Source organism: Aulostomus chinensis, chromosome 8 (assembly GCF_037954235.1).
Source record: "Aulostomus chinensis isolate RoL2024-O1b breed Wild chromosome 8, RoL_Achi_v1.0, whole genome shotgun sequence".
Taxonomy (NCBI): domain Eukaryota; kingdom Metazoa; phylum Chordata; class Actinopteri; order Syngnathiformes; family Aulostomidae; genus Aulostomus; species Aulostomus chinensis.
This window is the reverse complement of record NC_141327.1, coordinates 29,796,449-29,809,848: the sequence shown is the minus strand read 5'-3', so window position 1 is coordinate 29,809,848 and position 13,400 is coordinate 29,796,449. Positions and strand designations below refer to the sequence as shown.

The following is a 13,400-nucleotide window of genomic DNA, read 5'->3' as shown; positions in this document are numbered from 1 at the left end:
TCAGAATGCACGGACGCTGTCCGGGCTGGTCGCTCATGTGACGCTCCTGGCCGGAGGGGGGATGGCTCCATCTGGGCTCTTTGTTCCTGAGGGTTGGTGCTGCTGTGGTTGTCGGTGTGATGCAGCAGGTCGCATCAAAGACGGCTGATTCACAGTATGAAGGTTCAAGCCAGGAAAATGTCTTGAAATCAAAGATGAGAGGAAAAGCAGTGTTGCAGCTGGACGCAGCAAAACCTGCAGACACAGAATCAGATACTGTCAGCCCCTTAATACCTGACGTTTTCAAAAGTGGACGTTAGGTAATCTGATCTGAGATCTGTAGACAAAGGGGGTGAGGCGAGTTAGACATCCATCAGCTTATTTCAGGTTGTGCTTGACCTCTAAGCATTCAGCATTTTAGCCAGCATGTTGTTAATCTGCTTAGCTGAGCTTTAGAGAGATGGAGTTTCTCTCTGTTTCACACACACAAAACCACTTTCATCCTGTTGCACACACAATGACAATCTCACACACACACACACACACACACACACACACACACACACACACACACACTGTGCTCCATCCTGTCTGTTTTCATTTCCTCACTCTCACCTTTCAGACCCTGTTACACAGTCTCATCCCCATCTGTCCCTGCTGGTTTACATCCGCATGAGACTTTGTCCTTTGCACGTTTACATGTTGGCAGTTTGGAGATCGCAGCAGATCAAACAGCAGCATGGAACTCGCTGCTGCAGTTTTGAAAGATTGCAACCAAAAATGAGAGCTGTTTTTTTTTTTATTAAGCTTTGCAACACTGCTGTCTTTGTGTAGCTCACAAAGAACCTCTCAATTATGACATTTAACTGCCCACTCTGGTTACAGTCTTGGTCATTTTCTTTAGCCTACACCGGCTCCTCCAAGAGCAATAATTCAGCAAAGTGAGTTATGCAAAGAGACCTCAAACTCGCATGAAGTCGATCCCTTCTGCTTCCCAGTAAACACTCATTTTGTCTTCTGTTTGTTATTGTTGCATTCAACTGTTCAAGCGTGACCTATTACGTGTGCGACGTCTGAAACATGAAGAGCTGCAGGAACCGCAGCGTAATAGTCCCAGCAGCAGGTCTCTGGGACGCCAGCAGGCGTTGGAATGGCCTCTTGGGTAGGACGGTCGGTTCTGTGGCTTTGGGTTGGAATGAGAAAAGGAAAAACATCACATCTTTACCACCACAAAAACACAAACTCCACAATGTTCTCTCTATTTTGATGTTTACTAATTGGCCGCTTCTCCTCCCCCAGACGAGTTGTTACATAAAAAAATGTTTTAATATTTCAGAATGAAACATTCAGGCCCGGTGTCCCCTCCTGGGTTTCATCCTGAGCACCAGTAAGTCCTCTGCTCACTGCTGGGAGATTGGAAAGTTTTCAGAGAGACGCTGGTGACATCATTGCAGTCGGAGGTCGTTTGACAGGACGACTGTCCCAGCACACGTGAACGGGAGGAATCACAGCTGCAGCCAGACGTTCTTCTGGTTCAGTATTTGCGTCACAGACCAAACACGATAACAGGCAGCATCTCTGTCTACATGGCCGATTAAAATCCAAAGACTTGAACAGAGAAAAACACACGACTCAATCTAGGACGGCGTGAAGGTGTCTCCTCGTCCGTTGAGAGATTTGCTGTTGTCGCCATTGTTTTGCCCACCATGATGACGCCTCTGACATACAGAACCACAACGGAGGAGGAGCTTGTTCTTACCGTATGTTGTTTCCAAGCTTTTGTGTATCGAAACGTGTATCGAAAAGCAAACTGAAATTTGCGCAAACAAGAATTTAACACAGAAAGGAGGAATCTTGAAGAGCTGCAATTTTCTGTCTTTGTTAGGATGAAACATTTGAGCCTGAGAGGAAGAGGAGGAGGAAGAAGGACGAGGGAAGGAAGGTGCTGCAGGCCTACCAGGTGACTTCAGGTGTAACTGCAGCTGGAGACATTGAAAGGCAGATGAAGCAAAGAAGACACATTCTTTACTTAAGTAGAAGTACAGGTACTTGTGTACAAAAGACTTGTTCAAGTAGAAGTGATGATCAAATGTCTTGATGCAAGTAAAAGGTAAGAGAAAGCATTCAGATGTAAAAGTGTCCCTTTGAAGGACTTGTCGTGCAAAGCTAATATAAGACCATGATGAAATATAATATAATAAGTTGGCCTCTAGTGATGTTTCGTCACGGGCCTGAGTGTCTGACACTGCAGTAAAAGGTTCCCTTCTGCAACCGTATGAGATGCAACATGCAGCCAATTAATGTCAAACCCTTCATGTCAGCGCGAGGGGCGAGCCAGTTCCGCCGGCTGATGGCGGGACTTGGTCGTGATGTTTGGAAGGCATGCGATGCTCACCCTAAATATATAACCCATCATTCAGCTCACATGAGGGAGTGAAATTATGGATGGGAGCACTTAAAGGGGCCTTTTATCAGTCTTCGCTTGGAGGAGTGTGATTATTTTTGCAGGACAGGAACCAAAGAAGTGGAGTAACTGGTGAAGGCCCACAACTCACCTGCGGTGTTATCGCAGCTCATCCCGGTGTCGGCAGACGTCCTGGTTTGTTCAGACTGACATCTGCAGAACAATCAAATGTCCCAGTTTTCAATGTTCGTCACTTGATGGTCGCCACAGTTCTAATAACTGATAAAAGCGCCTGTTTGCAGCTCCTCTGCAGATGTTATTCATGTGCTGTCCCACTCATTGTTAACTCTACCTACAATAGAGCAGCTGGCAGAACTGCTCATGATGGAGACCCTAATGTTCTCTAGAGAGAACCCTGGGAACCTGAGTCTTTCTGACACTGAGAACCTGCTGGGAATTGCTGCTTCCAGTACGTGGATGGTGAGGAGTTTGACCCTTGTCCCCTTGATGAAGCCGTACATTGCTTTTATTTCAGAATACTCTCGTCGTAACTGACGGTGAGAGGACTCTGAACGTCAGTGCTTCATCTAATGACATTATCCATCCCATAGACTGACTGAAAACCAGTCGGGGTGGCACCAGCACAGCCAGACCAACCCACGGACTGGTTCCAGCCCGCCCCGCGGGAGCACAGCTTCAGAGCTCCCTGCTGCTTGCCTTGTGACTTGTTTCAGGACTGTCTTTTGTTTTTGAATGACAACAGTTCCAACTAACGGTTCGCCAGCATCGAGGCTCCGTCAGGTTCCATCAACAGGTTGATGGAACCAGCAAAAGTCACTGAATCTGACCTGAGGTGTTTATTAAGTGTATCCACTAAAATTCCTCAAGACGTCTTTGCTGGTAGACGCTTCTTCTTCTACTGTGTTTGCTACAGCCAACATTCGTGAGGCTGCTTATAGCGCCACCGTCTGATGGCATCATGTCACTTCATGGAAACACACCTTTGACATGTCAAAAACAGAGGCATTAAAACCATATTGGGTGTGTGTGTGTGTGTGTGTGTGTGTGTGTGTGTGTGTGTGTGTGTGTGTCGGTAACAAACTGAATGAAGCTTTAGCTTCCACATGATGATCCTCCTGTTAATCTCTCTGTCACACACAAACCAGCCTGTTCAGTTCCTCTTTCTTTTCACTCTCGTCCTCCGTTTGTTAGTTTGTTAGTCAGTTTGCCATCAGCAGGCTCACTGGGTTTTCATATAAATAGTTTATTAGTTTCAATAAAATGTCAGAAGGATCGTTTCCCCTCTGTTCTTTATGTGGATAACATAGCACAAATGGAATCAGACAGTGATAGAAAATGAGAGGTTATAAAAATGAGAGGATACATGTGCATGTGTGCTTTGCAGAGGAACACTAAATCTTGGAGTATCAAGACCTAATCTGTCTCTGTCTCTGTCTCTACAGTTTATAATCCCAGGCGCTGAGCGGTTTATCCTCTGGAGAAGGTCTCGAGACAGTTAGTCCACAGAATCCACCACACCTCAGCCTTCTGGAGTCCCATCATCATCTTAATCCCCATCAGGGACAGGAAATAGTCACCATTTTTGTAGTTAATTTCTGTGTCTTTGCTGCCCTTTGTGTGCAGCAGCGGGTAAAGTCTCCATCACGAGGATGTTAGAGGCTGAAGGTTCTCGTCCTTGTTTGCTTTCTGTCCTCCGCGTCTTCATCTGTCCAGGTCTCCTCACCTGATACCTGGTGGGAGACAGAGGGCCAAACCACGGCGATGTAAGCCAGCATTCAGACCACATCGGCGGCTGCAGTTCATCAGAGATTGTTGGTTTTTGCAGAGAGAAATTATAGTAAAACAATCTTGACAGAAATGTCTTGGCAACATTTCAACTCGGGATATTACAGTACTTCCTGTTTTCGTATGCACGTCTTAGTGAAATATAGAGGAAGAGGAAGGTTGGTCAGCAGGAAGTCAGATGGCAGCGATGGAGATTGAACCTGTGACGTTCTGATCTCCCTTACCTGACCTGCTCTCATTTACACCTGTTGTTTTTATGGTAAAATATTGTGAAAGGTATGATGGGGTTTTGGCATCATATTTGAGTTTCCATGCCACACACACACACACACACACACACACACACACACACTCAGCTGTATCCTCACCATTGTCTGTATCTGCGTTTTGGCTCAGGTGGCGTTTATTGGTGCACATGCACTCCAGGTGATCCTCGAGTCTCACCTGCACCTCCCTCAGCTTGGGCCGCCGCCGTACGTACTCCACCTTCGCCACCTGGAGAATCACATGACAGAGAGATGGTGGAGATTCGTTGAGTGAATTGGATAAAAGTTATTCCCAGTTTGACTTTTTCCATTTTAGTTTGAGCTCTTCAGTTACCACCACAAATGTTGATGAAACGCAGCAGCAGGTCATCAGTTCTTAGCAATAAAGAACTACAAATTCTTCATTGTTTGTATTTCTTCAAGCCAATCATAGTGTTGTGGGCGGAGCTATGCCCAGAAGGCAGCAACAGTGCTTTTGCAAGTTAACTTGGGCGTTGCATTCTTTTCCACATTTATATTTATTTTATATTTTTATGTATATTATAACTCTGTAACCCAGTTTGTCAGTTGCTGCTGGCATCTCATCACAATGTGAATCCCATATAATTGGATACGTCGACAAAATTCCTGAAATACTTCATTCCATATCGTCATCAAATATACACACGCCAGGGTCAACATGTGACCAAGGACACTCATTCATATTCCACAAAAAATAATGGCTGATATATTTATTTCACTGATAAAAGTCTTAAAAGTGCATTCATTGCTCCCTGTAAACTGGAATGACTCACAAAAGAACGTCCACCCATCCATCATCCATCCATCATCCATCCACCCACCCATCCATCCATCCATCATCCATCCACCCACCCATCCATCCATCCATCATCCATCCACCCACCCATCCATCCATTCACCCATCCATCCATCCATCCATCCATCCATCCATTCACCCATCCATCCATCCATTCACCCATCCATCCATCCACCCACCCATCCATTCACCCATCCATCCATCCACCCACCCATCCATCATCCATCCATCCATCATCCATCCATCATCCATCCATCCACCCACCCATCCATCCATTCACCCATCCATCCATCCACCCACCCATCCATTCACCCATCCATCCATCCACCCACCCATCCATCATCCATCCATCCATCATCCATCCATCATCCATCCATCCACCCACCCATCCATCCATCCATCCATCCATCCATTCACCCATCCATCCATCCACCCACCCATCCATTCACCCATCCATCATCCATCCACCCACCCATCCATCCATTCACCCATCCATCCATCCACCCACCCATCCATTCACCCATCCATCCATCCACCCACCCATCCATTCACCCATCCATCCATCCACCCACCCATCCATCCATCCACCCACCCATCCATTCACCCATCCATCCATCCATTCACCCATCCATCCATCCACCCACCCATCCATTCACCCATCCATCCATCCACCCATCCATCCATCCAGCCACCCATCCATCCACCCACCCACCCATCCATTCACCCATCCATCCATCCACCCACTCACCCATCCATTCATCCAGCCACCCACCCACCCACCCATCCATTCACCCATCCACCCATTCACCCATCCATCCATCCACCCACCCATCCATTCACCCATCCATCCATCCACCCACCCACCCACCCATCCATTCACCCATCCATCCATCCACCCACCCATCCATCCATTCACCCATCCACCCACCCATCCATCCATTCACCCATCCATCCATCCACCCACCCATCCATCCATTCACCCATCCATCCATCCATCCATCCATCCATCCATTCACCCATCCATCCATCCATTCACCCATCCATCCATCCACCCACCCATCCATTCACCCATCCATCCATCCACCCACCCATCCATCATCCATCCATCCATCATCCATCCATCATCCATCCATCCACCCACCCATCCATCCATTCACCCATCCATCCATCCACCCACCCATCCATTCACCCATCCATCCATCCACCCACCCATCCATCATCCATCCATCCATCATCCATCCATCATCCATCCATCCACCCACCCATCCATCCATCCATCCATCCATCCATTCACCCATCCATCCATCCACCCACCCATCCATTCACCCATCCATCATCCATCCACCCACCCATCCATCCATTCACCCATCCATCCATCCACCCACCCATCCATTCACCCATCCATCCATCCACCCACCCATCCATTCACCCATCCATCCATCCACCCACCCATCCATCCATCCACCCACCCATCCATTCACCCATCCATCCATCCATTCACCCATCCATCCATCCACCCACCCATCCATTCACCCATCCATCCATCCACCCATCCATCCATCCAGCCACCCATCCATCCACCCACCCACCCATCCATTCACCCATCCATCCATCCACCCACTCACCCATCCATTCATCCAGCCACCCACCCACCCACCCATCCATTCACCCATCCACCCATTCACCCATCCATCCATCCACCCACCCATCCATTCACCCATCCATCCATCCACCCACCCACCCACCCATCCATTCACCCATCCATCCATCCACCCACCCATCCATCCATTCACCCATCCACCCACCCATCCATCCATTCACCCATCCATCCATCCACCCACCCATCCATTCACCCATCCATCCATTCACCCATCCATCCATCCACCCATCCATCCATCCATCCACCCACCCATCCATTCACCCACCCATCCATCCATCCATTCACCCACCCATCCATCCATCCATCCACCCACCCATCCATTCATCCACCCATCCATTCATCCACCCATTCACTCACCCATCCATCCATCCATCCATCCACCCACCCATCCATCCATCCATCCATTCACCCACCTATCCATCATCCACCCATTCACTCACCCATCCATCCATCCATCTATCCATCCACCCATCCATCCATCCATCCACCCACCCATCCATCCATCCACCCATTCATCTATCCATCCATTCACCCATCCATCCATCCATCCACCCACCCATCCATCCATCCATCCATCCACCCATCCATCTATCCATCCATTCACCCATCCATCCATCCATCCACCCACCCATCCATCCATCCACCCATCCATCCATCCACCCATTCACTCATCCATCCACCCATCCATCCATCCGTCCATCCATCCATCCATCCATTTTCTCCCTCTTATCCTGTTAATGGTGGTGGGGGTGGAGCCTATCCCAGCAGCCTTCAGGTGAGAGGCAGGGTTCACCCTGGATGCTACCTCATGCTATCTGACACGAGCTCACAGAGCACAGAGCAGCTGGACGTCTGATGCCATGTGTGCCTCGACTGTGAACAGACCACCAGGGAGGAAGAAGAGGGCCCGACCCCCCGCCCAGTGAATAGCAACATCAGATATAGTATGTTTGTGTTCTCTAGCGCCACCTAGTGGACATAGGAATTAGTCTTCCTGTTTCTTCATGTAAGATCCAACTATTATCAGGTTTCACACCAGGACGCGCTTTGAGGTGCGAGGCTACGGCCATCACTGCACTCGTTCAGCAAATATTCCCATGGAGGAAAGAACTTTTCTCCTTCTCCAACGATGTACAAGGACGACAGGGCTGATGGGAGCTGCCCCCCCCCCCCGACCTGAAGACATCCAACTCTAAGTGTTGGTTTGTGAACTACAACCTGGGATCCTGGAGGCTCGCTGCCGTGACCCTCAGGCTCCCCCCGCAATATTAAACAGGACGGTGTGCAGTCAGAGGTCAAAACTAGCTTCTGAGTCAGAAGGCTAAACAAGCGGTTAACTGGCGTTCCCATCCCTGAGGCTACGCTGTTGTCACGACCATGTGTGCTGGCTGGAAATCAAGTGACGGGCCGGTCAAGAACTTCCTGCTCAGGTTCAGCTCACTTTTAACCACTACAGTTCTCACATGACTGCTCGCGCTGCACCAACCACCAGCGTCACACTCACACCGAAGGGCACAGGCCCTGCTAATGCCTGCTAACACCTGCTAACATCAGCTTTAATCAGCACTCACTCCCGCATGTGAAAACGTTTGCTATCGGCTCGGCGCCGATCAGCAGGAATGGGAACACAAAACCTGGGTGCACACGGTAACTGATGGGCTTCCAAGCCCAAGATGCTCCACTCTGCTGCTGCCGTGACACCTCTCCCTTTGTCCCATTGAGCTGGTGAGTCCTGGTGAGTGGAAGCACGACTGTGAGTGAGGATGTGTGCAGTGGGAAAAGGTCTTTGTCTCACAAACCTAAACCTGGATGCTGCCATTTCCCCTGCGGCTGGGAGTGCATCTGCACTCATGACCGTTTACCCTCGTGAACTCGCTCGCACATGTGAGCGACTTTATTTTTGATTTCCTCAGCAGGCAGACACAGGACGAGTCCTTTCATCTCATATTGGGTATCAGCAGGCCAAAGCGCAGAGAATCAAACTCAACCTCTCCTCTTTTTCTCCACATCCTCAACACACACACACACACACACACACACACACACACACACACACTCATTCATCATGGCTTTCATTCTTCCAATTTCCCACTCACTCTCTGATTCACGCTCCACATTTTTATCCGTGCAAAGGTCAGTTGACGTTGTTTTATCAGATTTAACATCAGCAACACAAATAAAAATATGCTTTCAGAAAACAATCAAAATAAATTTACATAATAATGAGGCCACAGATCAACCTGTACATCTGTAAAGGAAGGTGCGCACACACACACACACACACACACACACACACACACACACACACACCAGTAATGCTGCTTCCACTCAGTTTCTGTTTTCCTGACTGATCTCAACCTCCTCTGTTCGTTGATGATTTGATAATGAACTTGATATGTCAATCAAACTGTCTCTGAGCTTTTAAAGACCTCTTCCATTGTTTAGATGTCATCTACTTGTCCTTTCAACCTTTTGAACTGATCTCAAAACATAAAGACTTCAACTCATCCAGTTTAAAGAAACTAGAAATGCCACCTTGTGTCTGTCACAGTGACCTTTCGGTTCATCGTCCATGTGGCTGCCTTGTGGTCAGTTAGTTTCATTTGCTTATCCTCCCGTTTTGGTTCCTCCCTGTAATCCAGTATCCTAGAGGCGGAACTAATTAGTGCCGACCTAGTTTCCGCACGACACAATTAATTGACGCATCTTGCAAGAACGGCGCGAACGAATCAAACCTTCGATGAGCAAAGTGTGCGAATACAAGAGATGAGCACTGAGAGAAGGAGAGAAGTTACAGGAGAGGCCAGCAAGCTTCCTCCCCGCTGAGCAGCGAGCAGCCCGCGAGGTCTGTGCGTTTGTTTCAAGCTGTGCGGTGAAAATGGGAGGTGTTAGCATCGTCATTAGCTTCATGCTACGACTGCGGTTTCCAGTGAGCTAACGTGACGTGTGTGCGGCGTTAATGCCAGATTATATTTCAGCAAGCGAACAGTTCGAGGATAAGCCGCGGGCTGTGCTGTGGCGTGTGTGAGGTGCACGATGTCATGAGTCACGCCACCTGTTGTACACCTGGGAGGACGTACACATCTGCTTTTTTTAAATTGTATCTTTTTTTATTGTTCTCTTGCAACCCAGTTCTCACGGGTTGGGCCGATCTCGAAATAAACCCTGTTCTTGACCACGACCTTGTGTTTGCTACTTGGGGGACTACAGTCACGTCCCAGTGGACAGACACTCCTGAGAGGTCGCGGTACTGCGAAGGGGCCGTAGGTTCAACCTGGCACATGAACCCTGCAATGCGTGGCCAGCGAGTTTCCCCGGTGTACCTTGACGGCGCGGTGGTGCTTGCGTGCTGGCTGGCATCTCATGTTACTGGTGTTGCAGCAGCCGGTGCAGCGCTTGACCTCCACGCAGGGCGGCCAGATGATGAAGTTGGCGGAGGTTGGATCCACCTGGCTCCTGGGGATCTCATAGATGGCTGTTCGCACCTTACACACGGCAGGTAACGCCTCCTCCACCGCTGCAGGGGGCAGAGAGGTGAAAGGTCACAGCCATGAGCCGTTTATTCTCTTCTCATTCAAACACAAGAGGATTGAGGTTTGACAGACGCAGCTGCTATCATCATGTCCAAAACCTTTACAGTCTCCATAATCCAACAGTGTGTGTGTGTGTGTGTGTGTGTGTGTGTGTGTGTGTGTGTGTCTCACCGATGCTCCTCCTGTGTCTGGTGTGTGTGTGCGCTCTCTTCAAGTCAGGGAAGCTGTGAGAGAAGTCCTTGTAGTCGCTGTGTTTGGGCTCCTCGATCACCTCATTTTCTGGACAGACAAAACAGCACACAGGTTTAGACAACACACACCCTCGCTGATAGTTACTCATAAATATTCTCAGATCCCTGTGTCAAACACACACACACACACACACAATTTGGCGGATCAAACAGGTGGTTAACAGTCTGGAAAGCGTTTGTTGACTCCTGCTTCACAGCACACGGATGTCAAATGTCACGACTGAATTTGTGTTTGGAGGTTTGAAGCTGGCGACATTGGGTTCAGTCGGAGGAATCAGAGGCGTCCATGCGGCAGCGAGTTGTTGTTTTTCGTGTCATCATCACAAACCCCAGCCTGATGGAGGCATCAGATTGACGAGGTCACTCTAACTCAGTTAGGGTGTTTGTGCGCCTGAGTTTTCGGCATGGAAATAAACACAGCGCTCACATCAGATACGCTGGTAATCCAATTCATGTCCTGCACATGCTGGAGAGGTTGGGCCAGAGGTCGCGCAGGGGTCAACGCATCTCTGCTGGCGGTGTTGAGCCTGGACGCTGAGCGCAACCAGTAACCATCAGGTTTAGCTTGGCGCATCTTTTCCACGTGACTGGTTGACGTCTCAGTTTGAAATGACTTGCGGGGCCGTGGGTGTCTGGATCACGTCAGATTCCTCCTCTGAGTGGCGTGAGTGGACGAGCTTCACGCCGCATTACCGTGGTCACCTGGTTCTGGCGTTTCCATGGATGCCTGCTGGAGCAGGAGCTGATGACTGCACGGGTTCCATGTGTCCATGTCATCACTGACACTGAAATGTGCCTCTGGAACACAACAAACTCCACCTTTGAGACCCCACCACCACCACCACCACCACCACCCTGACATGCAGGAATTTGAGCATGAATTATACATAGCAACAGAGCAGCCCTCCAACCAGCCGCTCTCACACCAATAATGGGCAGCATGACAACAGCATAATGAAGTCAGCCACTTGACCCCCCACCACACACACACACACGTCCCCCCCCCCCCCCCCCACAGCCACAGACCCGTCACCCTCAGCATTTGCATCTCAATGATGCCAGGATTAATGGTGGCACTGCCGGGCTGCTGACAGAACAAATGAGCTCACTTCTTTTCACCTTCAACTGGAATTTAGAGGAAAGTTGATCACCAGCTCAGTGGATCACCAGCTCAGTGGATCACCAGCTCAGCGATCCACTGAGCTGGTGATCTGAATACCAAGCTTCCCCTCTGCTCTTGGAAACTGACTCGCCAGGTTGCTTTGATGTTTACATTTTTCGTGCTAGAACAAATCCTGACGGAGTTCCTCTACTTTCAGCTGGACCTCCGTGTTCTCTCGTCGCCGTGTGGCGAGTTTGTCCTCCTGTCCCCTGCTGCAGCAGCGCAGCTGTAACCTGCAGGATTCAGAGCAGGTGTTGCAGATGAATTCTTGCTGCCTGAATCTTCTACTGATGAGTTTTTAGGGGGAAAACCTTTCCAAAAATACTTTCCATTTGAAGAATCACTTTTAAAGAATCAGGTCAAACGTCCATGTTTTTCACCACCATCTCAGGCTTTTTGCCCCAGAAAAGCCCCCAGTAGCATCATCAACATCATCAGCCTGGCTTGCTAACTGCTATGAGGCGAAGCTCCTGTTAATAAAACATCTGCATGGAAGGTGTGAAGAGCTGGAGTGACACGGCAGGTGTGGTCAACAGTGAGGGGCTCCTGCAACATCTGGGTCCCAAGAGCAAAAGGTCACATATCCTTTCAGTAAACTTTTATTTTGAAAAGCCCCGTCCGAGGCGGTGATGACGGAATCATAATGAAGCGCTTTACCTACGGTGTCTATCTGGAGCAGCCGCTGGAGGTCACTGATGCTGCGGATGTCGCTGCGGGACAGCCGCTCCAGCAGCTCCCGGGGGAGAGGAGACTCCTGCCGGGAGAGAGGGATCAGATGTGACACGGGAGCGCGCGCACACGCACACTCACACAATGAGTTGCGGGGCTTACCTCAGCAGCGGTGCGCAACAGGCAGAGGCAGCCGGCGAGGAGCTGGTAGACCGCGGCTCTCATCTCCTCTCAGGGGTGAAGGTCCAGAGAAGGAGCCGGTGAGTCGCTCCCTGGTCCCGGGAGCTCAGGAACATCCCTCGGGGGGAGCAGGCGGCTGCACGCGGCTAATCACTAGCGGGGCGGTTCACTAGGGACCGGGACCTGCTGGTCCAGGTAGCGGTATAAAGCTGGAGCCCCCCCCCCCCCTCCTTTCCCCTCCACACACACACACACACACACACACACACAGCTCACCCCGGGAGCTCATCAACTAAGGATGTTAATTAAGGTCAAGTTGATGCGCTTCAGAGGAGCATCCATAGTCTGAGCTCGTTGTAATCCGTCCAAGATCCCGAACCTCAGCGTGTTTCTTAAATCCTGAAGCTCCGGTAACGAAAAAGAAAGATGGGAAAACGGCGGCGGCAGAAGTGAGAGGGAGCTCCCGGCGGTCCCGTGATCTCCGGGGTGAATGGAGTCGGGATGCTTTCAGTCCGGGATATAGCCGTGCGCGCCCCCGCGGAGCCAAACCGAGAACGCGCTTTTCACAAAAAGGCAGCAGGAACCTTCACGTCCTCCACCGGTCAGGGGGGCAAATACACAAGTAGAACTACAACACTGTAGTAACGGAGTGTGTACTTCAGAAACTACTATG

General features: G+C 49.9%; 1 protein-coding gene across 1 annotated transcript; it reads right to left on the bottom strand.

Moving 5' to 3' along the window:
• Nucleotides 1-3,556: 3,556 nt before the first annotated feature.
• On the bottom strand, nucleotides 3,557-13,198 carry pdgfaa (platelet-derived growth factor alpha polypeptide a). The gene is made up of 6 exons (XM_086210303.1): nucleotides 12,710-13,198; nucleotides 12,536-12,632; nucleotides 10,637-10,744; nucleotides 10,256-10,449; nucleotides 4,558-4,684; nucleotides 3,557-4,134 (listed from the first exon to the last, which is right to left on the bottom strand). The coding sequence occupies exons 1-6, from the start codon at nucleotides 12,770-12,772 to the stop codon at nucleotides 4,124-4,126; spliced, it is 600 nt and encodes a 199-aa protein (XP_086066429.1). The 5' UTR covers nucleotides 12,773-13,198; the 3' UTR covers nucleotides 3,557-4,123.
• Nucleotides 13,199-13,400: the final 202 nt, after the last annotated feature.

Coding starts and splice junctions, on each gene's coding strand:
- pdgfaa (XM_086210303.1), bottom strand. CDS start 12,772: ATGAGAGCCGCGGTCTACCAGCTCCTCGCCGGCTGCCTCTGCCTGTTG. Junction 10,745..12,535: donor GCTCCAGATAGACACCGTAG/GTAAAGCGCTTC, acceptor TTGTCTGTCCAG/AAAATGAGGTGATCGAGGAG. Junction 10,450..10,636: donor CAGACACAGGAGGAGCATCG/GTGAGACACACA, acceptor TGCCCCCTGCAG/CGGTGGAGGAGGCGTTACCT.